The sequence below is a fragment of the Phodopus roborovskii genome, unplaced genomic scaffold, assembly GCF_943737965.1.
Source record: "Phodopus roborovskii unplaced genomic scaffold, PHOROB, whole genome shotgun sequence".
NCBI lineage: Eukaryota > Metazoa > Chordata > Mammalia > Rodentia > Cricetidae > Phodopus > Phodopus roborovskii.
Window position 1 is genome coordinate 5,106,875 of NW_026126514.1, and position 25,663 is coordinate 5,132,537.

At 42.4% G+C, this 25,663-nt stretch overlaps 1 protein-coding gene across 1 annotated transcript; it reads right to left on the reverse strand.

The window, feature by feature from the left end:
• Positions 1–9,951: 9,951 nt before the first annotated feature.
• Eapp (E2F associated phosphoprotein) lies at positions 9,952–24,786 on the reverse strand. The gene is made up of 6 exons (XM_051195860.1): positions 24,619–24,786; positions 20,691–20,872; positions 19,363–19,458; positions 16,399–16,516; positions 13,001–13,114; positions 9,952–10,868 (listed from the first exon to the last, which is right to left on the reverse strand). The coding sequence occupies exons 1-6, from the start codon at positions 24,690–24,692 to the stop codon at positions 10,601–10,603; spliced, it is 852 nt and encodes a 283-aa protein (XP_051051817.1). The 5' UTR covers positions 24,693–24,786; the 3' UTR covers positions 9,952–10,600.
• Between the last annotated feature and the right edge of the window lie 877 nt (positions 24,787–25,663).

The following is a 25,663-nucleotide window of genomic DNA, read 5'->3' on the forward strand; positions in this document are numbered from 1 at the left end:
TTATCATCATGATGGGGAGCATGGCAGTGTGCAGGCAGGTGCCAGAACAGCTGAGAGTCAGTCCCATATCTTGCAAGCAACAGGAAGTGGACTGACACACTGGGTAGTATCCTGAGCATAGGAAACCTCAAAGCTCGCCCCTGGAGGAAGTGTGACACACGGCATACCCAGGCCAATGAAGCCACATCTCCTAATGGTGCCACTCCCTACGAGATTACAGGGACCAATTACATTCAAAATAACCACACACATCAACCAGGAATGGTGGCACACACCTGTCACCCAGCACTCAGGAGGCTGACCCGGGAGGATCCCTTTAGCCCAGGGTTGGAGACACAAGCAAAGACTCCATCTCAGAAAAGAAAAGGAGCACAGTTTCACTAAGTCGTTGCTACTAAAAATAAAACTCATTATTCTGACAGTACCTACCACGTTTTGCCCACAGGAAACAATGAAATTCAAGGAAATGAAAATAAGTATGGAGTGTACATTTTTAGATTTTTTTTAATGTGTATGGGTTTTTTGCTTCTGTTTACGTCTGTGTACCACATGTATGACTGGTACCTGCAGAGGACAGAGTGACAACTGGACCTCCTGGAACCAGAGTTACAGCCACCATATAGGTTCTGGGAACCGAACTGAGTCAGTCCTCTGAAAGAACTCGTGCTCTCAACAGCTGAGCCAAGTTCCCATATTTCCCCCAAAACACATATTTTTAATGTATTGTATTATGCTTACACTGAATGTTACAAAGTTACATTTTATAAACAGAAAGGTAGAGACTAGAGAGAGAAGGCTCAGTGACTAAGAGCATTTGTTGCTCTTGCAGAGGACACAGATTTGGTTCCCAGTGCCCACACTCTGAATCACAACTCCAGTTCCAAAACATCAGATGCATTCTTCTGACCCCCTCGGGCACAAGGCACAGGTGTACGTGGTGCCAGGACATACGTGCAGACAAAACACTCGTACACATAAGTAAACAATTTTTTTAAAATACAAACTAAAACTAGAAAATTTTCAGCAAATTGATCCTCTGAACAAAAAAGTTATATCTTTGCAATAGCCATAACTAATTAAGCCAGAAACTATTTCTCATTCTCATGTTCAAGTTCTAGCCTGGAACAGGTTTAGAGATCAGAAGGTATGAAAATCACTTGAGTAGCAAGGAGTTGTTTTCTGAAAGTTCATAATTTTCTGATATCATTTCAGATACTTGATAGAATATTCACTCATCTATACACTAAGAGTTTTATCTTCCCTTCTTTGCCCCCCAGATGGGCTTCTCCTTTCTCACCTCTTGGGTCAGTACTGGACACTTGTGGAAGGGAAGACTTGTCTCTGACCTGAGAAGACTCGGCCCGGGAGATACTTCCCAGAATGCACTGTCCTGAAGAGGGGGTGTTTGGAGATCTTCAGGTCACAGATGGAAAGGCCCCAGGCAGCCCGGATCTCCACCAATCCCCCCACCCCATGATCGCTGTGTGACCTTAACTCACCAGCAAACTGCTCTTGACTTTCACACTCATTACTTCCACAAGACTTGCAAGCAACAGAATATTAAAAACCCCAAGTTCAACCTTTTTTTTTTTTTTTTTTAACTAAACACTTGATTTTATTTAATGGTGATCTCATTCTTAGATTCCTGTCCTCCTGGTTTCAAAGATGGAATCCATCTGAAGGGCGGAAAGGAACAAAGTGCCCAGATCATCTAGGATATTATCAACCCCTCGGTAATGTTAGCATAATCACCTCTTACTGTTACGTCTTCAAAAAAACCAAACAACAAAAAACTTGAGGCCGGGTATGGTGACATGCACCATTGATGGCAGCACTCAGGAGGCAGAGGCAGGTGGATCTCTATGAGTTTGAAACTAGCCTGGTCTACAGAGAGAATTCCAAGACAGCCAAAGTTACCTAATAAGACTATCTCAATTTTTTTTTTAATGCACTTGAATTTCTGATTCTTTTAGAAAGATCTTTCACTGAGCATTTACTGGGCCAGCATTAGACACATGAAGATTATGAGATGAGAAGGCCATTCTGCTTTTGATGTGATTAGACTCTGCCATGCTAAGTCAAAAAAAAAAAAAAAAAAAAAAAAAAAAAAAGGTGAACATGGTACTTCCAGATCACAAACAAAATGGGACAGCTCAGAGGGAGGCAGTCCTTCCAAGCTCTGTGGTAACTGAAGAAGGAAGCAGATCAGGGAAGGCTTCAGGCAAAATGAAGAGGTTACACATGAGCCAGTGTGGGGCCTTTCAGTTTATTCAATGAGCATGAAATAAAACCCGTGATTCGTTTGGCCACAGCCTGAAAGTACATGAGGAGAATGTAGGGAGAATGGGAAGGGAAGTCTGTCAAGTTCAAAACATGGAAGGGTTTGCAGATCAGGGAAGTTAAATGAGAGCTGTGTGAGTCAGAACTAATCGCAATGCAAATCGTGATCTTAGGAAATGGGAAACTGGAGACAGAAAGGCCCCATCGGGAAGTTATTTAAATCATGCGGTGGAGGAATGGCTATTCTAACCAGATAGCATCCATTGAAGTTTCCTCAGTTCGGTCACTCTGTCTATGTTCTCTACATGGATAAAGCCAAAGCTGGAAATTTGGAGCCATATGAGGAACTGGAAACATTAAAACTGAGCTAAGCACTGTGGTTCACACCTTGAATTACAGGCAGAGGTAGTTCAATGCCAGCCAGAGCTAGTGAATCAGTGAGGCACTGCCTGCCCAACTCCACAAAATAGTTACTTTCCTAGAGCAAGGTGAGAATGTTTTAAGAATTATAATCCAAAGGAAAAAAATCCATGTGTGATGTCTCACACCTGTAACCCCAGCACTGGGGAGGCCAGGGCAGGAGGAGAACCAAGAGGTCAGCCTGGGCAACACTACGAGTTCCAGGCCAGTCAGGGTATAGAATGAGACCCTGTCTCAAGAATAAAGGAGAAAAAGAAAAGGAGAAGAAGAGAAGGAAAAGGGAAAGAATTTCAAGTCATGAATAAACAAGATCTCCTAAGCAAAACTAATGTAAGTATCTAGAACATAAAATTGGGGACCACCCCCCAAAAAATAAATAACAAAGTACTAGACAGTGTCTTATCCTAGGTGGGATAAACAGACTGTTTTTGAAACAGGGTCTCACACAGTCAAGGTACCTTGAACTCCTAATCCTCCTGCCTCTACTCCCCAGTGCCGGGATTACAGGAAGCATCACTTCACTTGGAAACAGATTTTTTTTTTTAAAAAAAAAAACTATTCTTTTTTCCATCGTGTGTGTGTGTGTGTGTGTGTGTGTGTGTGTGTGTGTGTGTGTGTCTGGATATAGCCCAGGCTGGGCTTGAACTCTCAGTTCTCCTGTCTGATCTCCTGGTCACCAGCATTACAGACTTGTAGTACCACATTAGCCCTTTGATTTTGATTTTCTATGTCCCTCCTCCTCCTCATTTTTTTTTTTTTTTTTTTTTTTTTTTTTATGATTTCATTGTGTAGTCCAGGCCATCCTGGAACTCACTATGGAGTGTAGATTAGCCTAGAACTGTCAATCCTCCTGCCTTAACCTCTAGAGCTGTGGTTCTCAACCTGTGGATCTTCACCCCGTTGCGAGACAAATGGCCTTTTCACAGGGGTCACTTAAGATATTTATGTTAGGATTCATAATAATAGCAAAATTACACTTATGACGTAGCAACAAAATAACTTTATGGGGGGGTCACCACAACATGAGGAACTGTATTAAAGGGTCACAGCATCCGGAAAGTTGAGAACCACTGTGCTAGAGTATGAGAATACTGGCCTGTATTTCCATGTTCTACCAACCTTGAACTCTTCTAAAGGAAACCAGAGAGCACAAGGGTAGTCAGGAGGCTCTCTCCTTCACACAAATAGATCCTAAGAAAGAACAGAGCCTGATAGAGAAGGAGTTCTAGGAGAATAAAGCACATCTGCAAGAAAATCCAAACTGTATGGGGCACCTGAGGGGCTGGCCCATCCTATGGGTTTCAAAACAACCGAGGGGCTGGAGAAACAGCTAATGGTTAAGAATGCACCACGAGGACCCGAGTTTGAATCCCAGAACCCAGGCAACAATCCAGGTGTTGCCTATTATCCCAGCTTCAAGAAGGGAAGAGGCAGGAAGATAGGCAGAGCCCACTGATCTCCAGCTTGCCCAAGAAAACACAAGCCCTGGATGTGAGACAGCCTAAAAGGGGTAAACTGAGGGTGATGGGTTCTCCCGGTGGCCTCTGCACACTCACACAGACAAATAAATATGTTTAATATCCCTTCCCCCTCAAATTAAATACATATCACTGTAAATTTTCAGAACAACACCAGGCAGTGATGGCACACACCTTTAATCCCAGCACCCAAGAGGCAGAGGCAGGTGGATCTCTGTGAGCTTGAGGCCACCCTGGTCTACACAGCAAGTGCCAGGACAGCCAAGGCTACACTGAGAAACCCTATCTCAAAAAAAAAAAAAAAAAAAATCAAATCACAAAATAACAACAATAATAATTTAATGACAAGAAGAATAAACAAGCGGTTCTGTCTTAGGTGAGTGGCTTCCAGATGCATTTTCAGGGTCTAGGATTTCCCAGTTTCTTGGGGGAAGAATGTTAGTTTCTTTTACTGTTTATTCTTTTCTTCTGTGGTAAGATATCTTATAGACGAAACTTAAGAAAATAAGTGCTTATTTTCTCTCAGTGTAAGCATATCACTGCAAGGAAGGCTTGTGGTGGGAGCGCTCACCATAGTCAGAAAGGGGAGAGAAATGTTGGTGTGCAGCTCACTCCTCTATCCCTGGTCTGGAATTCCAGCATAAGAGAGCACAAACTAAATACAAAATGGGTCTTCCTTCCTCAGTTAAACCTTTCTAGAAATTCTTTCTCTCTTTTCAAGCCTATAGTACGTGGTATTCCCAAGGAGTCTCCCATCCAAATACTAACCAGGCCTGATCCTGCTTAGCTTCCTAGAACAGATGTGATCAGCTACATTTAGGGTGGTATGACATAGACTAGAAACACTTTCCTAGATATACCCAGAGATGTGTTTCCATGGTGATTCTAAGTCCAGTCATGATTACAATAAAGATGAACTGTCACAGTTCTACCTCCTGTCAACTTGACTCCAGTATATCACTTTTTATTGTTCCTCATTTAGGCTGAGGAGATGGCTCAGAGGGCAAGAGTGTTTGCTGTGAAAGCAAGAGGCCCTGCTTTCAAAACCCCATCAACCACATTTATTTATTTATTTATAGATTTATTCATTCTATGAGTGTATTGGCTACATGTATGTATGTATGTGCACCACAGGCATGTGTGCTACCCTGCAGAGTTCATAAGAGGTCACTGGATTCCCTGGAACTGGAGTTAGAGATGGTTATTATATTAGGGTTCTCTGGAGAAGCAAACAGAACTGATTATAAGTGTGTGTGTGTGTGTGTGTGTGTGTGTGTGTGTGTGTGTGCGCGCGCGCACGCATGTGTAAAACTTATTAGCATGGCTTGTAGGTATAGGTTATGGTCTGACTATTCCAACAATAGCTGCCTCCTGACAGAGAGTTCAAGAATCCAGTCGTTCTGTCCACGAGGCTGGGTGTCTCAGCTGGCCTTCTTTATATGCTAGAATCCTAAAGAAGCAGGTTCTTGTAAGAGTGAAGAAATGAACTTGCCAGTGAGAGGGAGGGCAAGCAGCAAAGAGCAAAAGCTTCCTTCTTCTATGTCCTTTACATAGGCTGCCACCAGAAGGTGTGGCCAGATTAAAGGTGAGTCTTCCCACCCCAGAAGATCTGGATTTAGGGTGGCTCTTCCCATGTCAAATAATTCAAGAAAGAAAATCCCCTCACAGGTGTACCCAGCTGCTTGGGTGTTGATTAATTCTAGTGTAGTCAAGTTGACAAGAATAGCCACCACAGTTATGAACCACCACATGGGTACTAGGAACTGAATCCAGGTACTCTTAACCAGAGCCATCTCTCCATCCTCCCAGTCCCCAAACCAGATTAAAACAAAGACTACACGCACATGCCTGTAACCTGGCACTGGGGAGTGGAGACAGTATGGAGACAGGCGCATCCCAAGGGCTTACTGGCTCACCAGCCTAGCTCAAACTGTCTGTTTCCAGTTCAGTTAAAGACCCGGTGGTAGATAGACCGTGGCTCACTCACTTAATCCCGGCAGAGACAAATGGGTGTCTGTGAGTTCAGGTAAGCTTGGTCTACATAGTGTGAACTAAACTCCTGATAAGAAGCTGTCTGCAAAAACCAAGTGATTCAAACATCAGTACTGTGGAGAGACTGGAACAGTTGCAGGTCCAGGGACTACTTACCTTACCTTATCTTGGGCTAGTTCTAGCCCTGTGCAACAGCCATTTCTTACCCATCTCTGTGCCAGAACTAACATCTTGTGACTAATAGAAAAACCTTTGGGATCTAGTAACTTAGCAGACCAATACCAACCCAAAAGCTTCCCCCATCTCCTGCACCTGCCTCTCTGATGCACACACCAATGTATTTTAAACTTGATTTATGATGACTTTCTTTGTTCTGTAAAACTATAAAAACTTCTTGAAACTGCTTCCATTGGAACGTAAAATCTGGGGTAACCAAAATGTGTGTTCCTGGGCCATGGTCACTCAAAATGGCTCCAAAATAAACTCTTATTCCAAGAGGAGAGCTAAATTTTTTGATTTGACAATAGTGAGTTAAAAGCCAGCTAAGGCTTCATAGTGAGACCCTGCCTCAAATAAAGAAATAAAATAATAAGCAATAGAGGAAGACTATCATACTCTTCCATCCTCCATGTGTGCACAGATACATACACACACACACACACACACACACACACACAATAAACTTTTAAAAATCAACTGCACTGAATCCAAGTTTTTAGGACACAGGCAGAACTGCAGCTCGTTTCTTCACAAGACTGTAATACAAACACCCTCTAACACAGCCCCTGATATAGTACATCTTCCTCCCTGAAACTCATGACCTGCGCCTCCACTGTTCTGGTTTTTGGTGTTGGTTTTGTTTTGTTTTTCTGGTTTCTATTTTGGTTTTTTGAGACAGCATTTATTTATGTATCGCTGGCTGTCCTAGAACTCTATAGATCAGGCTGCCTCTGCCTCCTGAGTGCTGGTAGTAAAGGCCCGTGCCACCGCCACCCAGCTCATTCTGTTTTTCTAAAGTCCCACCAGAATGGCCCTTTAAACTCTGCTTACAGCATTCTAGGGCTTCTCTAGCCTGCAGCTTCCAACTCTTCCCCATTTCTCCTGCAAACTAGTTCTAAAGGCCTAAGAACCACATAGGTCTATCACAGAAAAGCCCTACTCTCTGTATTAATTATTTTTCTTGTAACAAAGTATCTGATAAAAAACAACTTAAGGAAGGGAGGAAGGGAAGGAGGGAGGGAGGGAGGGAGGGAGGGAGGGAGGGAGGGAGGGAGGGAGGGAGGGAGGGAGGGAAAGAAGGCAGGCTTGTTTTGGCTCAGAGTCTGAGGACACAACCCGTAAGGGCAGGGAAGGTATGGTGGCAGATGTGTAAGATGGCTGACATGTTGTGTCTACAATCAGATATTGAGAGGTGAGCACCACTGTTTAACTTGCTGTCTCCTTTTTCAGTTTTTTGTTTGTTTGCTTTTCCCAAGGTTTTTTGGTTTTTCTAGGCAGGGTTTCCCTGGAGCCTGTCCTGTAACTCACTCTGTAGACCAGGCTGGCCTCAAACTCACAGAGATCCGCCTGCCTCTCTGCCTCCGCCTCCTGAGTGCTGGGACTAAAAGCATGCACCACCAATGCCCAGCTGTCTCCTTTTTCTTCATCCCCTATGGGATGGTGCCCCTACATTCAGGCTAGGTCCTCCCTCCTCATTTAAATCTTCCTGGAAGCACATTCACACACACACACACACACACACACACACACACACACACACACACACACACACAGGTGTTTCCATGGCAATTCTAAATTCAGCCATGTTGACAATGAAGAGCAACTATTACAGTAGCTGAACCCAAAGAAATAGTAATAGAGAAACAGCAAAACATGGAAGGAAATGCTGACCTGACATGAGACACTATGATCACAAAGGAAGTTTTCCCAAGGCAAGTCTCATCTGTTCCGTTATATCATGCTGAGTGTACTCTACCAACTGAGCTACACCCCAAATATCCCTCACCAATTTAAAATTCCTTAATTAAGGTCTGGGGACATGGCTCAAAGGGTAAGAGTATTTACTGCTCTTCCGCAAGACCAGTGTTTGGTTTACAGCACCTACGTGCAGCATTGTTCCTAACTCTGGCTCTAAAGAATCCAGGGCTTCTTCTGGACTCCTAAATTACCTGCACACACATGACATTATATAGACACAGACACACACACTAAATCTTGCTTATGTGTATGAACATTTGTCTGCATCTATGTATGTGTACCACCTTCATGCCTGGTGTCTGTGAAGAAAAAAAGAGGGCATGGGATCCCCTGGAACTGGAGTTACAGATAGTTGTAGTACAGCCCCAAAAGTTTTGGGTTTTTGTTTGTTTATTTTGTTTTTTGTTTTTCTTTCTCTGTGTAGCTTTGGAGGCTCTTGTAGACCAGGCTGGTCTTGAAATCACAGAGATCCACCTGCCTCTGCCTCCCAAGTTCTGGGACTAAAGTCATGCATCACTACTGCCCAGCCCCCAAAAGTAAATCTTAAAGAAAAGTTGGGGAGTAGGGAGCTGGAAAGATGGCTAAGCAGTTCACAGTATGTACTGCTTTTCCAGGGAACCAAAGTTCAGAAAGTTCACAACAGCCTGTAACTCCAGCTCCAGGACCATTCAATGCCTTTGGCTTCCTCAGGCACCTACATATACATGCACACACCCAGCCACAGATACATACACATGATTACAAACAATAAAATCAGGCTGGGTGTGGGGATTCACACCTTTGATCCCAACACTCTGGAAGCAAAGGCAAATAAATCTCTGTGAGTTCAAGGCCAGTCTGGACTATGAAGCAAGTTCCAGGACAACCAAGGCTGTCTCAAAAAAAAAAAAAAAAACACCCAAAGGAACAAATACAAATGAACACACAAAAAACAGAAAGATTCTGAATAAGCCAGGTTCCTAGACCTAAGTATACAGATGGACCTGTTAGACTGGTGCAGCTTCTCTTCCCCTTGAATCCCTACACCCAGCCTGATTTTATTGAGGACTTCAGTCCTGTAGCTATAAAGATGTACATTCTGCCAACAGCCTGAGACACTTGGAACAGATACTTGTTTGGCCAAGTCTCCAAGTTCCCAAGAGGAAACATTACCTAATCAGGTTCCTTATCATCTTGCTGAATGCACTGCTTAACCGTGGCCAGGCTCCTGACACAAAAAAAGTTATGACAATGAATATGTGTTATTCTGTATGTCTGTGGCCACACTGCACAGCAATAGGGCATGATACAATAAACGAAGCTGACCAAGGAACAGTTAGCTTCAACGGGATCTGTTTAAACCCCTTAAACAAATATTTTATGCTCCATTTAAAATGGGTTTAGAGTAGACATGCTAGTGAACACATAATCACAGCAACAGGGAGGTAGGAGCAGGAGTAAGGCCACATAGAGAGTTTCAGGGAAGCCTTGGCTACATGAGACCCTGTGGAGGGTAGGAGAGAGCTGAGGCAAAAGAAGCTGTAAGTGATCCTTCAAAGGATTATGCGCAGCTGCCTGACATAAAGAGAAAAATATGTACAATGATAAAATATGAGAAGACTATGCTGAAAAACACTGTCATCTAAGATGCAATCACTTATAGGTCAGTTATAGAAATCATCCTAATAAAAGAACAGAAAGATATTCAAAGCTATGCATGGAAATCAGAAGGGAACACTGTAGCACAGGTCTCTGAGTCCAACCCAAATAGCCTTAGGAAATGTCTGATATCTCAAGACTCTTCTAAGTGAAAGGACATGAACAATAGTTCTTAATAGTATTTTATTTCATGTTGCATTTAGTCAGCATACAAAACAGGTTTCATTATGGAAGTTTCATATGCACACCTCTGAACTTTGCCCCTACTTACTGCCCCAATTTTGTCACCCCACAAAATGGTCAACATGCCCCCACTTTTCAGGTCCTCTGTGTGAGTGTGTGTGCACCTGCATGCATGTTTAAGTCAGTCATAGGAAAACTTGAGTTATCCTGTCCTCCCACTGAGGGTTCCAGGGCTTAAACAATCCCAGGTTGTCAGGCTTGCATGTCAAGTGCAGAGCCATCTTGCCAACCCCCAAACTTATTTCTTTATAAAGCACCAACCTCTAGTACTTTGTTACAGCAATAGAAAATGGGCCAAACAATAAGAAACAAATACTAATTCCAAAACTATTTAATTCTAGGAAGCTAATTTAATAAATAAGAAGTCCCAAAGTCTCCAAAGATGCACCAAAAATGAAATGAATGAATGGGAAAATTAAAAATAAAAAAGGGAAGAGATAGAGGTTGATAGCCATTTTCATAAAGATGAAATACTGCTTTAATAACTCAGTGTCACTGAATGACAGAGAAAGTAAAAGTCCATATTTGCTTTATACAATGCTGGGAAGCAGATTACCTGTGAGTGACACTGTTCAAGAATGGCTTGCTAAAACATTGAAGAAATGAAAGACTTCATCCTTGTCATAGACTGCCACTTCGGTCGAACACTCTGTGCACATGACAGGGTGATAGATCTCTTCCGCTTCTGTCTCCACAGGACCTTCAGGGTTAGACCTCATCTTCTTAGCACCCCGCTTTTTCTTCCTGTTTTCTGGATTCTTATATCTTAGAACCTCCTCTCTGTTGACAGAACAATTCATCACAAACATTGCTCTGTACTGAGTCTTGTAGGATTCATGCCTAGAGGGAGAATGAAATGCAGAGTTAGGATTTAATAGTAGTCATTTTCAGTTCAACTCTGAGAACACCTACATGAACTCACCAAAATAATGAATGTAATGTAATGAAATGTAAATTTAAGGACATTTGAAAGAATTATTTATTTACCTTTTTTTTTTTTTTTTTTTTTTTTGGAGACAGAGATGCAAGAGCTAACCTGGAACTCAAAATCCTCCTGTCTCAACCTCTCAAGTAATGAGAATTCAGGCATGCACCATTCCTCCATGGAGAGATATATTTCTTAAATGGAATGTAAGGCACATATCTTAGATTCCAGCACTCAAGGAGACAGAAGAAGGGGAGTTCATGGCCAGCCAGATCAGAATTAAATAGTGAGTTCTAGGACAACCAGGGCTACATAGAGACACTGCCTCAAAAATAAATAGATACATAAATAGACAAATGGGAATGTGGCACTGGGTTGGGAATATAGTTCAATGGTACAGCATGTGAAAAGTGTTGAGGTTTAATCTCCAGCACTGACAAAAACTTGGATTTTTACACAGGGTCTCACTATGTAACCCTGACTGGCCTGGAACCATATGTAAACTAGGGTGGCCTCCTACTCACAGAGATCTGCCTGCTTCTGCCTCCTGATTATCAGGCTCAAAGGCATGTGTCACCATGAGGCTTTTTGATTTTTTTTTTTTTTTTTTTCTCCTTTTGAGACAGGTTCTCACTATGTGTCTGTCCCTGCCTGGCCTGGAACTCTCAGGTCATCTGACCTCCTCCTATACCTTAGCATGCATGAAAACACATGTACACTAAATAAATGAACAAACAAAGAGGGGCTACAGAGATGGCTCATGTGCTCTTTCAGAGGACCCTGGTTTGGTTCCTAGCACCAACATGGCAGCTCACGACTGTCTGTTAATTCTAGTTCTAGGTGAGCCAACCCATCTTCCATCCTCTAAGGGGCATACACGGTACACATACATGCACACAGGCAAATACTCATATAAATCTACAGCAATAAAATTAGCTGTTGCTAAGACCCATTAAGCTCCAGCTCACTGAAGGGAAAGCCTGTGATCCCAGTACTCACAGGTTGAGGCAGGAGGATCTGAGTTACACAGTGAGGCCATATCTCAAAAACAAAAACAAACACAAACATACAAACAGCACTTAGGAAGCAAGTGGATCTCTGTGTGTTTAAGGCCAGCCTGGGCTAAAAGGACAGTTCCAGACCAGTCAGGATAGTGAGAGTCCATCTCAAAAAAACAGACTGCTAGTCAGCACTACATTGAGCAAACAGTTCTATCAGCAAAGGCAACAAAAGGGTCTCTCCAGCAACAAAACAGTGACAGAAAAAGAAATTGGATCAGCTCATCTCCATTGTCCAGGGAATGGAAAATGAAACTTTACTCTGCCAGGATTTGAATTCCTTCTGGAATGACACTAATAAGGACCAAGAAACTCCTGCTTGAACTATATATGGAGTATTGTGCAATCAGCTTTGTTGTAGTTTTCCTTTCTCAGTTAACATCTCAGACTGAAACATCCCACGTACCCTGGTGATGTGGGCCAACTCAAGCTTTCCATCCCAGCCAAAAAAAATCACCTGCTTCTAACTTATCTAAACTCTGCCCTCACTTCTGTTTCTTTGTTTGATTGGCTAGTTTGTTTGGTTTTTTTGTTTGTTTGTTTTGTTTTGTTTTGTTTTTTGAGGGGGGGAATTGTTTTGTTTGTTTCTCAAAACAGGGTTTCTCTGTTTAACAGCTCTCCTGGAACTCACTCTGTAGACCATGATGGCCTTGAACTCACTGAAATCTGCCTGCCTCTGCCTCCCAAGTGCTGGGACTGAGGGGTGTGCACCACTGCCCAGTTCTCACTCCTGTTTTTAAGCATCACACTACCACAGAGGTGACCTTTTAGCAAACATACTCTGTTCTTTAGATTTTTGCAACTGTATCGTATGTTCTAGTTACTACTCTTCCAGATTTTGGTCAAATAAATGTTTACATAAACAACAAAAATAGTCTACTTCTGACTTAAGCAAAGGCCCACTGAACTGTTTGGTTCTGGGGAAGGTTTGTTCTGGGATGGGGCACACTCACTAGGGTGCATGTAATATGTTTACCTTTGTCTCTTACCTTTGGCAATCAAGGCACAGTGTAGTCATACAGGCAGGGCAATTCAAAACAGCATCACTGTTTGGAACAGGCTGTTGTTTTTGATGGGGTCTCTGCAATCCAAAAGCATGGTAACTGAAACAGAAAATAAATTTGAGAAGGAAAAATGTATTAATCAGTCCAGAAAAATGAATCAGTAATCAGAGAAATTACTAATTATTATTATTTATAATTTACATTTTTTATTTATTTTATGTATGAATGTCTTGTCTAAATCTAAGTGTACTGCATGCATGCCTGGTGCCCTGGGAGGTCAGAAGAAAGTGTGGAATGTCGAGGAACTGGAGTTATAGATTGTGGTAAGCCACCATGTAGGTGCTAGAAACCAAACTCAGGTCCTTTGCAAGAGCAGCAAGTGCTCTTAACTGATGAGCCATCTCTCCAGCACCAGAAATGAATAATTCTAAGGATACGGTTTATAAGATCCACCTAAAGCATCTTGGAGAGGCAGAAAGTTTAAAAAAAAAGTGCTCAGAAATAAAAAATAAAATCATATTTCAAGGTGGCAGAACCTAATTCACTTCTTAAGTCTGGACTGCACACAGTAATTTTCTTTGAAAATAGATAGTTTGGTGGTATGGTAGTACTCCCTGGCTGAAATCCCAGCACTCCAGAGACAGAAGCAGGAGGATCCAGAGTTCAAAGCCAGTACGAGCTAAAATGAGACATGTCTCATAAAAACCAAACCTAACAACACACAAAAAACGCATAATATCAGTGTGATTGTGAAGAAAATCTCAGGTGAATTCTAATAGAAAACTAACTTTTTCTTAGACCTCACCATGGTTCTTCAAGATATTTAAGATGCCACAAACAAGGAAAGTCTAAGAAACTATTTTATGTTTGTAGTCACAAACTTAAGCCAGGTGGCAGTGGCAGACACCTTTAATCCCAGTACTGGGGAGGTGGATCTCTGAGTTAGAGGCCAACCTGGTCTACAGAGTAAGTGACAGGACAGCCATGGCTACACAGAGAAGAATCAAAGAACTTAAGTTGGTCAGACAAGGAGCCCCACACCTGTAATCCTGGCACTAGGGAGACAACGGCAAGAAGACTACAAATTCGGCCTGGACTATCCAGTGAACTCCAGACCAGCCTGAGAAGTGGGGCAGGAGGCACAGAGGGAGCTCTTAGTCAGCAAAGTGCCTGCTGTGCAAGTGTGACCACCTGAGCTGAAAGCCCAATGCCCACATAAAGAGTAGACACAGAGGCATGAACCTGTGACCACAGTGCTCTCAGGGACAGCAGGATGGAGACAGACAGATCCCTGGGGCTCACTGGCAGCCAACTGAGCAGAGCTTTAGGTTCAGTAGACTCTGGTTCAAAAACTGACGGTAGAGGAGTTGGTAAGATGTGTTACCAGGTAAAGATCTGACAACCTGAGTTCCATCTGAAGAACTTACATGATTGAAGCAGAGACCTGATTCCTAGAAGTTGTCCTCTGACCTCCACAAGCACTCCTTACCACATATGCACATGGCAGTAATAAATTTTAAAATAAATAAATGTAAAGTAAAATAAATTCAGAAAGCTAAGGCAGGAAGAACAAAAGCTCCCAATGCCAGCCTGGACTACACAGCAAATTCCAGGCCAAACTATGCCTCTAAAAACAAAATAAAGGAAGCTTGAGTAAGTGGACACCAGAGGGCGCTGGAGGAAGCAGCACAGAAGTAAATCAGGACCAGGAAAAGGACAGTGAGAACTGGAGCTAAATGGTGTGTATAGAGATCCTGAAGCAACATCAACCCTCCAGACTTGAAAAACAGAGGTAACAGATGGATCTCTGTGTATTCAAGGCCAGCCTGGTCTGCATAGTGGATTCCAGAGTACCCAAAAATAAAATTAACAATTTAGATGCTAAAACTCTAATCTCAGAATAATTTGAAGTTATAAGATAAGCATGGTGGTACATACTCATCTCAGCATTTGGGAGGCCAAGACAGGAGTAGCCCTGGGACTTCAAGGCCAGTCTAGGAGAAACTTTATCTCAACAAATAAACAAACAAACAACAAAAAACTTTTTAAAAAACATTTTAACATGTCTATTGGAAAGGGTAGTTTGAAAAGACCAAAATACAAACCAACCAACCACTGAAAAGTTAGTTTTATAATCAGGCCTATTGGTACAGTCCCATGATCCCTGCTTCTGATGAGGCTGAGGCAGGAGCATTGCAAATTACAGGCCCACTGGGCTACAGAGTAACTTCAAGGCCAACCTGAACAACTTCTAAAAAGCAAAAAAAGGGGAGAGGGGGACTGGAGAGATGGCTCAGAACAGAATTAAGAGCACTGGCTGTTTTTTCAGAGGTAGTGAGTTCAATTCCCAACAATCACATGGTGGCTCACAACCATTGATGGTGGGATCTGATGCCCTCTTCTGGCATAAAGGCATATAAGCAGATAGAGCATTCATTTACATAAAATAAATTTTAAAATCTTTAAAAACAACAAAAACAGGGGGTTAAGGATACAGATCAGTGCTACAACACTTGCCCAACATGCTAGAGCCTAGATTCAAACGATTCCTAGTACCATGGAGGTAGGGGAAAGATGGAAGGTATGTGCACAGTGGCACACACCTATAATCGCAGCACTAGGAGACTGAGGCAGAATTGATGTAAATCAGCCAGGGCAACATACATAATGAGTACCAGGCCAGCCAGGGCTACATGGCAAGACCCTGTCTCACAATAACAATAGAAAGTTCTTTTTTTTTTTTCCCCCTGAGATAGGGTTTCTCTGTGTAATAGCCTTGGCTGTCCTGGAACTCACAGAGATCTACCTTCCTCTGCCTCCCAAATGCTAGGACTAAAGGCAGGTGCCACCGATACTTGGCTAACAAGTTCTGTTTCTTAATGAAGAGACTGCCTGTGACAGTTTAGCTCAATCAATAACTTAACAATGAATTGTGGTGACACAAGCCTGTAATTCCAGAGAGCATTTGGAAGGTAGAGGCAGAATCAGGCCCAACTACATATTAAGTTTTAAAGCCAGCCTGGGCTACATGAGAATCTGTTTTAAAATAAACAAAAATTTAGCAAGGTAGTGATTGCACAGACCTTTAATCCCAGACAGAAGCAGGTGGATCTGAGTTCAAAGCCAGTCTGATCTCAGAGCAAGTTCCAGGATAATAAGGCTACACAGAGAAAACCTGTCTTGAAAAATAAATAAGTAAATAAGCAAACATTCAACTGTCTGACTAAAATCTGCTGGTTATTTTCAAATAAACTATTAAAGTTTTTCTCCTCAAATTGTTTTTGATGTGTTTGTGTGAAAATAAAGACACATATAATAAAATATGAAAGCAGCGAAACATCATTCTTCCTATAAAGATTATAAATATAGATTTAAATTCTTACCCCCGTCTCTGTGCATCAACCCAGGCTTGGTCTCTGTTATCTTTCTCTGGATCATATAGCAACTCATCATTTGTTGGAATCCTTCGTTGTTTCTTCTTCTTTTTCTTGGTCACATGTGCTAATTTTTAAAAGGTTACCAATATGGATCAGAGTTATGTCTAAGGTTTACAATTCTTTAATATAAAATGTTCCTGTTTCCCATACTATGTATTTATTCTATTTATATTACCTTTTAAAAACATACCTAAAGCCTTTCTTTAGCCAGAAATCCCAACACTTAGGAGGCTATGGCAGGAGAAGTGCCATGCCTGGGCTACACTGTGAATCCCAGGCCACCCTGGCAACAATAAAATCCTACCCACCCAAAAAGTACATAAAGAGTTTTGTTCAATTAAGACACTAAAGATAAAGGAGGCCAAAGGGCTAAATTCAAATAATGACAATTCACAGTCTCAAAATACCCATTTAAAACTGTGAATTGTCATTATTTGACACATCTGTAACCCCATGCCTGGGAGATAGAGGAAGTAGAATCATGAGTTCAAGGTCATCGTGGCTACACAGCAAGTTTGAGACTAGCCTCCCCTATATGAGGCAGGGTTTCTCTGTGTAGCCCTGACTATATTTTCATTGTTACAAAATGAACATAGTTAAAGCATAGTGATTAATCACAAAAACAATATGTAATTATATATTGTGGACTATTTACCTCTAATTACACATAAATTTTGTCTTGAAACATGATGTAGCATTTTTCAACAGTATACACAAAAAACCAACCTCAGTGCAAAGGTTGCGACTGCTTCTTTCTCACCATATCAGAAATTCTCAGGCAGTCTTTTCAAGTACACCGTCTACTATTTAGACCTTATAACCAACAAGATGGAAAATCCTGTTTCACAAAGATAAGTCACTGGAAATGGGAGACAGCACAGGGTATGGCTACAAACACTTGATCTAGAACTGTGTAACTGGCAGTATAGAGAAATCAGTTCTTGCTGAATAGCTCTAAGTTCAGTGAACTCCGCCCATCCATGCTGCCTCAGGACATCTTCACTTTGATTGTGAATGGGCTCCTGGCAGGGTTAGGGGTGTCAGGTAGATTTGGAAAATATAATGAAATTTCATGTGCAAGCATGTGCAAGTGTTCTTTCACAGAAATATCACCATAATCCATTTTTCTGGCTCAATGTCATGTTCCTCAAAGAAAACAGATTAGGTAAGCAACATGTGAATTCTATTATCATCTTTTTCTTTCTTTTCTTTTCTTTTTTTTTTTTTTTTTTAACCAAAGCTGAAGTTTCATTTGGAATGATCAGGTCTTTTCGGACAAATACGGGCATGCTTCATTTGGTCCTTGCAGTGATAAATTTAACTCATTCAAGATGGCAAAGATGTCCACCAAGTATGCTGTTTTCTGCAGCTCACGTTCATCACTGAAAAATGCTTCCATCAGCTTTCTGTGGCTCAGAGGTTAAGGGCATTTGTTGCTCTTCCAGAGGTCCTGTGTTCAATTCCCAGCACCCACATAGTGGCTCACAATCATCTGTAACAGGATCTGATGCCCTCTTTCTATATGCATGGAGACAGAACATTCATGTACACAGGGAGGCGCAGCCACTCTTTCCAGAAGGATCTCAGAGATGCCCTCGGGTGCAGTTCAAGCTCATCCTGGTGAGTGACAGCGGCACTGGGAAGTTGGTGAAGCATCACTTGACCAGCAAGTTCGAGAAGTATGTGGCAGCCACCCTGGGCATGGAGGTGCACTCACTCATCTTCCATACCAACAGAGGACCCATCAAGTTCAACGTGTGGGACACTGACAGCCAGGAGAAGTTCGGGGGCCTGCGCGATGGCGACTATATCCAAGCCCAGTGAGCCATTAATGTTTGATGTAACATTAAGAGTCATAAGAATGTACCTAACAGGCATAGAAATCTGGAACAGGCATGTGAAAACATCCCCCATTGTATTGTGTGGCAACAAAGTGGATGATGATAATGACAGAAAAGTGAAGGCAAAACCTATTGTCTTCCACAGAAAGAAGAATCTGCAGTATTTTGACATGTCTGCCAAAAGTAACTAGAACTTTGAAAAGCCTTTCCTCTGGCTTGCCAGAAAGCTCATTGGAGACCCTAACTTGGAGTTTGTTGCCATGTCTGCTCTTGCCCGGCCTGAGGTGGTCATGGACCCAGCTTTGGCAGCACAGGACGAGCATGACTTAGAGGTTGCCCTCCCGGTTGAGGATGATGACCTGTGAGAAAGTAAAGCTGGAGCCCCGCGTCAGATAAGGGAAATGCATTAATTATGAAACAAGTTCATTTCCAATCATAACTTGAGCACTGTCTTTGGCCACTGGCAAGAGTAAATCCTCAGCAACAGTGTGAATTTTCATAGCTCTGGTAATTCTGAGTGCCATCAAATACGAAGCTTCAATGGCTGCTATATTTTATTTGTGGTACTTGCCACCAGTGTCAAGTTTGGCTTTCTTTTTATTGGATGTGGGGAGAGTTCAAGATAGGGTTTCTCCGTATAGCCCTGGCTGTCCTGGAATTCACTCTGTAGACCAGGCTGACCTCAAACTCACAGAGATCCACCTGCCTCTGCCTCCCAAGTGCTGGGATAAAGGGTGCATGCCACCACCACCCGGCAGTCTATAGTTTCTTAAAAATAAATTTAAAAACTAGAAAGACTGCTCAGCACTGGCTGCTCTTCCAGAGGACCCAGGTTGGATTTCCAGCACCCATATGGTGGCTCACAAACATCTGTAACTCTGGTTCCAGGGAATTCAATACCATCTCCAGGACACCAAGGGTACTAGAAATGCACATGGTACACAGACAGATATATATGCAGACCAAACACCCATTAACATAAAAAAAATCAGATGGAAAATCTAATATCAAATAATTGTTAAGGCAGATATTATTCATAAAATATACTGCTAAACAAAAAGGTACTCACCTGCTTTGTCTTCATCCTCAGAATCGGAATCAAAATAAATATCATCATAGTACTTTGTTGTAACTCCTCCAACATTCCCAACTCCTGCGGAAGACACTACAGAACCAGAAGTGACACTCAGAAACTAATCCTCAAGAAAACAAAAAGCCTCTGTGCATACTCCTATCACACAAATAGTGTTAATTTAGTCACAATCTCATTTGTATAGTAAAATTTTCTTATGCCAGTGACTTACTTGATATCTGTGCCTTATGTACCTCTAAGGAATCACTCCTTGAAGAGTTTTCCAAATTAGGAGAAAATCCTTCTCCCTTCCCACAAATCTAATTAAAATTTAAATGCTGGTTTCCAGGTTCTCAGCATATAAATTTCTACTTTTTAATGCATATTACAAATACTCCAAGGAGAACAGGAAAGGGTTATCTTGCTTTAAGGAGCATTAGATAGGGATAAGGGCAAGAACACACTTCCTCTCTCCAGCTTGTTTTCACATCCCTGATTCTTCCTTTACTTCAATTATATCTTTCAGTTCCTCAAGTAATAGCACACACCAATATGAAAACAAGTTCTGACCAGTCACTTCCACAAACCAGTTTCTGGGTCAAGTAACTTAAACATAAAGATCTAAAAATGAACTATGTTTATTACTCACTACAAACAGGAATCTGCAGTGACAAACTATTAAATCTGCCATAAAACCTTAAAATTTTTTTGTATGCCTTGTTTTTCTTTTGGTTTTTTGAGACAGGGTTTCTCTGTGTAGCCCTCACTGTTCTAGAACTCACTCTGTAGACAGGCTGGCCTCAAACTCTGAGATTCACCTGCCTCTGCCTCCCAAATGCTGGGAGTAAAAGTATGTGCCGCTATGCCCAGCATTAAAAATTATAAAAACTTGTTATTAAATAATATCTTTAATAATATCTTTCCAATAACATATGGCACGTGTTAGTCAATGGAAAACTCTGGCACAGATTGTCAAGCACATTCTTCACCATTTAATAAGGATTTAATAAGTATTAACCAGACCTGTTCATGCAGATCTGTCAAGAGGCAACGCAGAAGGATCACATAGGCTACAGTGAGTTCAGGGCCAGACTGAGTAACTTAGTCATGCCCTGTCTCAAAATTTTAAAAGAGGTGGGACTATAACTCTGTGGTAGAACATTTGCCTAACAAACACAAGACCCAGATTTACAAACCCCCATCACCACCCATCATTCATAGAAACACACACACACACACACACAGTGATTTAGCACCTACACAAAGAGACAGAAAAGAACACAATCCCCTACAGGATATCTGTGAGAACTGAGCCCGAAGTTTACCTGTCCCCATAGAGGATAACTTATCCTCCATTGTTTTTATGGTAGAGTTCAATTCAGCTTCCATTTCTTTTTCAAATTCATCTTCACTAGATGACTCGCTTTCTCCAGTAAGACATTCCCGGATGAGCTTTCGTTTTTGATCAGGAGTTCCATGTAACAGCACATCCACTTCATCTTCAGAACTAGCATACATTTAAAGACAGGGAATATGAATATTAAAATATTTTTCTTTGTTTTAATTAATTTATTTATTATATATATATGAGTGCTGTATCTGCATGTACGCCATTATACTAGAAGAAGGCATCAGATGCCACTATAGATCATTGTGAGCATCCTTAAAAGACACTACAGAAAACTGTGCAAAAAGAAAACTATGCACAACAATGATTTTTTTTCCTGGTGCTGGTAACAGAATCAAGCCTTCATGCACACTACACACCTGTTCTGCCGCTGAGCCATATGGAACAGCACTTGCCCTAAGAAACTCACATTACATTCCAGGTTCTCCTAACCAATTTCTGTTCATTTTATATTGCCTTCTATGATAATTTTCCTATCAACAGAATTGTAGTAAAACAAAATCAGTAATTAGGCGGAATAAAATAACAAAAGTGAATTTAGTTGGGGCCAGCAGGACAGTTCATCAGCAGGTAAGGTACTTGCCACCAAAGCTGATGGCCTGAATCAATCCTGTGGACACACATGGAAGAAGAATTGTCCTCTGACCTCTATAATGTGCCATGGCACCCACATGTCCACATACACAAATTTAAGAAAATAAATGTTATTTACATTTTAAAATGAATTAAGCCAGACATGGTGGTGCACGCCTGTAATCCCAGCACTTAGGAGGCCAGAAGGTGAAGAGTTCAAGAGAACCATATGCTACACAGTGGAGTCAAAGCCAGCCCTGGGCTAATTGAGACTCTGCCTCAAACAAGAAAGAATTAAATGTCTAAGACCTTTCTAATACAATATGAAGAATATACATATTAACAAGGCTGAGGCTGTAACTGAGTTGGTAGGATGCTTGCCTGGCAGGCACAAGGCTGGATTGAGCACCAACATTACATAAAACACATGTGGTGGTAGCTCCACTCCAGTTAACTGTGCAGATGACTAAGGGTGGGTTGCTTGTCTGTCAGTCTGCCTGTTTGAGACAAGGTTGCCACTGTGTAGCCTGACTGGCTTGAACTTGCAGAGCCTCCCAAATGCCAGTATAGAAAGCAAGTGCCACCATGCCTGGCAATGGCTAAGGTTTTAACCAGAATGGACACCCAAGAAAATGCCTTACATGACATGTAAATTGGCCAGCTATACTCCTGTTAATAACACCATCACAACTATTTTCACTCCAACTTCTTCACTTTGCCTCCAACAGTGTAGGGCAAGGATCCCCTGACCTCAAAACTCTCTTGTCCCATTCCTCCCTCTTATTCCTCTGTCATTCATCCTACTAGCAGAACGTCACTCCTAAAGGACTCTCGTCTCAGGAGCTTTCTATGGCCAGTTCTCTGAGCACGGCATTCAAAATAGCCTTCTACAAGGTAGCTCCAATATATCTTTCCCACCCTACTGTCCACTACTAACTATCCTCTCGGTCCTCATCCAAAAAGGTCAGTACTGCTCAGGCCGGAAGACTGTTCCCATACTCTAGTCTTAACAAAGTATGAAGGGCATATTATTTTCCAGGTGGTGGTGGCACACACCTTTAATCCCAACACAAGAAGGTGGACGCGGGCAGATCTCTGTGAATTTGAGGCCAGCCTGGTCTATAGAGCTAGTTCTAGTTCAACCGGCTCTACAAAGAGAAACCCTGTCTCAAAAAAAAAAAAAAAAAAAACAAAAAAACATCAAGAGGGGAACTAGATATGATAGTGCACACCTGTAATCCCAATACTTAGGAGGCAGGAAAGAAAAAAGAGCTAATGTAGTGGCACACACCTATAAGGCAGGAAGACTGCAGCAAGTCTGAGGCCAACACCAAGAGCAAAGAGAAAGGAGAATAGCATCCTTGCAGACAGTAAAAGGGATCCTTGTAATGATACAATGTTCTGTATCTTCACTGTTTTTGTGTTCATGTCACATCTGTTTTTATGTGTCCAAGTGCATTTGGAAGTCAGAAGACAACTTTGAGAAACTGCTTCTTGCCTTTTGCCTTGTTGAGAAAGGGTCTTTCTTGTATCTGGCAGTATACCACAGGCTAGTTGTCCTCAAGCATCTACTGTCCCCACCTCCCATCTCATCATAGAAGTGCTGGGATTAAAGACAAGTACTAACACATCCACCTTTTTTCCATGAGTTCAGGAGATAGACTCAGGTCCTCAGGCTTGCACAAGCTAAACCATCTTCCCAGCGCACACACGCACACACCTTTTCTCAATCCTCTTGTGAGTCACTTATCAGATATCCTGCATATAGATATCTACAGTATGATTCACAAAGGTAGCAAAATTATAGTTATAAAGTAGCAATATGGCAAGAAAAATTAGTCGAGTCATTGTATCTAGGGTAAACATTAGAATGAAACAGTTACTTTTCCACTGTATCTGAGGTAAACTTCAGAATAAATAGTGGTTTTCTAGAAGTACTTAGAGCTCGAAGAAATCACTGTGGAAAACAGTGATTGTTTGCTGTTATCTATAGAGTTGTTTTTCTGAAAGAGCTTTACAGCCTTTCCATGACTTTGGTCACAAGACAATCCTGGAACACCTGGATACCTTGGATTATTGGGTACTGCAATACCCAATAATACAGTGCACAATAAGGACTAAAGTGGCACTTATGATGCTTTTCTTCAGAAGGACATGGACATATGATTAGATCAGGGACTTTGGTGTGATGACCTTGTTTTAACAAAACAAAAATCAAAACACAAAACAAAAATAAAAAACTTTTGTGTAACAATCAAATACAACTTTGCACAGATGTTTGGAGTTCAGTTCACAGAAACTGTTCCTCCCTGCTGCAGAAAGCTTAAAATTTACCTTGGAGTGACTCTCTTCCTTTAATCAGCCCACAAAACACAGAACACCTGGACAAGCCATGAGACAATTTTATGGTTGAGGTCAGCACAATATGAAGAACTGTATTAAAGGGTCCTAGCACTAGGGAGGTTGAGAACCACTGCTCTAGAATCTAGGTTAATAAAGGATTAAACAAGCCAGTCATAGGGGTGCACTACTTTAACCCCAGCACTGGGTAGCAGAGACAAGTGGATCTCTGGTTTACAGAGCAAGTTCCAGGCCAAGCAGAGCTACAAACTGAGACCCTGTCTCAAAACTAAAATTAACACACACACACACACACACACACACACACACACACACACATCCCTGGGTTTAATATCCAGCAAGGTTTATTAAATGGAATAAGTAAAGACATTCCAAGTTCCCTCAAGTAGGATAAATACTCCCTTTCCAAAAGTACCACAGACCTTCATTTATGCCTATTGGAGGTCATCTACACATTTCATTTCCCCTATTATAAGGTAAACCAATGGAAGACAAGAATTTTGTATTTTGTATCTCTATCATAACCCCCCCAAAAAAATTCCCGTTACTGTTCCGTTATTTCTATTTGACAGTCTTCCAGATGAGTACTTCATGCTAAGGCCTGTGTGTGGTCCTCACTAGTCAGTCCCACACTTGTATTTCCATTTACAGATGCGACGCTGAAGAGAACCGACTTGCCTTCAGTCACAGTGCTAGCAAACGGTAAGGAGCAGGGTTCCATCTGAGGATTTACGCTTGGGGCCCCCGGGATTCTGGAATATCCCTCTTCCCGCACTGCTGTCCATCCTGGTTCCCCAGAGACGGAGCAGCCCCACCAGGCACCCCGAGGCTCCTACAATGCGCCCAGGCTCGGCAAGCGCGGCGAGCAAGACGGCTTCGGCCAGGGCGGACACCGCGGGGCAGCGGCCCACCTGCTCAGAGCCGGCTCCTCGTCGCTCGGCTCTTCCACCGCGTAGGGATCGTAATCATCCTGGAGCCGGTTCATGGCGGCTAGGGAGGCCTAGGCGGCCCACAGACGGTCGGGGTGTCTGTGTACTCCGCGGGTACCTTCCCTAAAGCGTCCGGACTCACCACTTCCGCTCGTCACACGAGCCCTTCCTGTGTGCGCCTGCGCAGGGCGTCCCAGGTAGAAACGGGCTGCCAAGGAGGGTCGGGCATCAACTCGGCTCTGCGTCTTCGTTTCCGCTGAAAACAGCAGTTGCATTTTTGTGGGGTTTTGTTGATGCTGTTGCTTTATTCAGTGTTTGAGATGGTCTCACTGGCCCGGTCTGACCTACAAGTCGCTATACAGCCCAGGCTGACTTCGCTCCGCCTACCTTGACCTGCGGAGCTGAGATTACAAATTGTATGCCACCATCCAGTCTGATTTCTTCCTTCCAAGTTGTTATTTTGGCCTTTCTCCCCAGGTTTTTATTAGGCTTAGTGATTGTGTGCAAGGAAATAATGTATGATAGACCTACTCAGAAAAATACTATGCAATAAAAACAAACCCGATTTTGTATTAGTAGTTAAACATTAAAGGGGTGATTCTCCCAGAACCGAATCCTATGAGGACGAGTTGCCTCAGCTGGCGGAAACAATGAGCTAGAGTTTCTTTTCTGCCCAAAGCCTGTGAGGTGTACCCTAGGGGGTTGTACCTCGATGATAGGTTTTCACCTCCCTTTTGGTTTCCAGACTTGACCCTCAATCAGTAACAAGCCTCGCCCCTCCGGCCCCTCCACCCTTAGTGGGCGGAGCCTTATTTAGAGGTCTATGCATTCCTGCGACGTCACCCCAGAGGCGTAGTGTATGTAAATGAATACGCAGAGGATGCCGGTTCCCGCACATAGATTTTTCCCATGCTGTTAACAGATAATGTCCACATAAGCACAAGGTAGTTTAGGGTTCACTACTGAACCAAGGGGCTGTGAGAGAGAGAAAGCGCAGTAAATAAAAAGAAAAGACCGTAACTGAAGA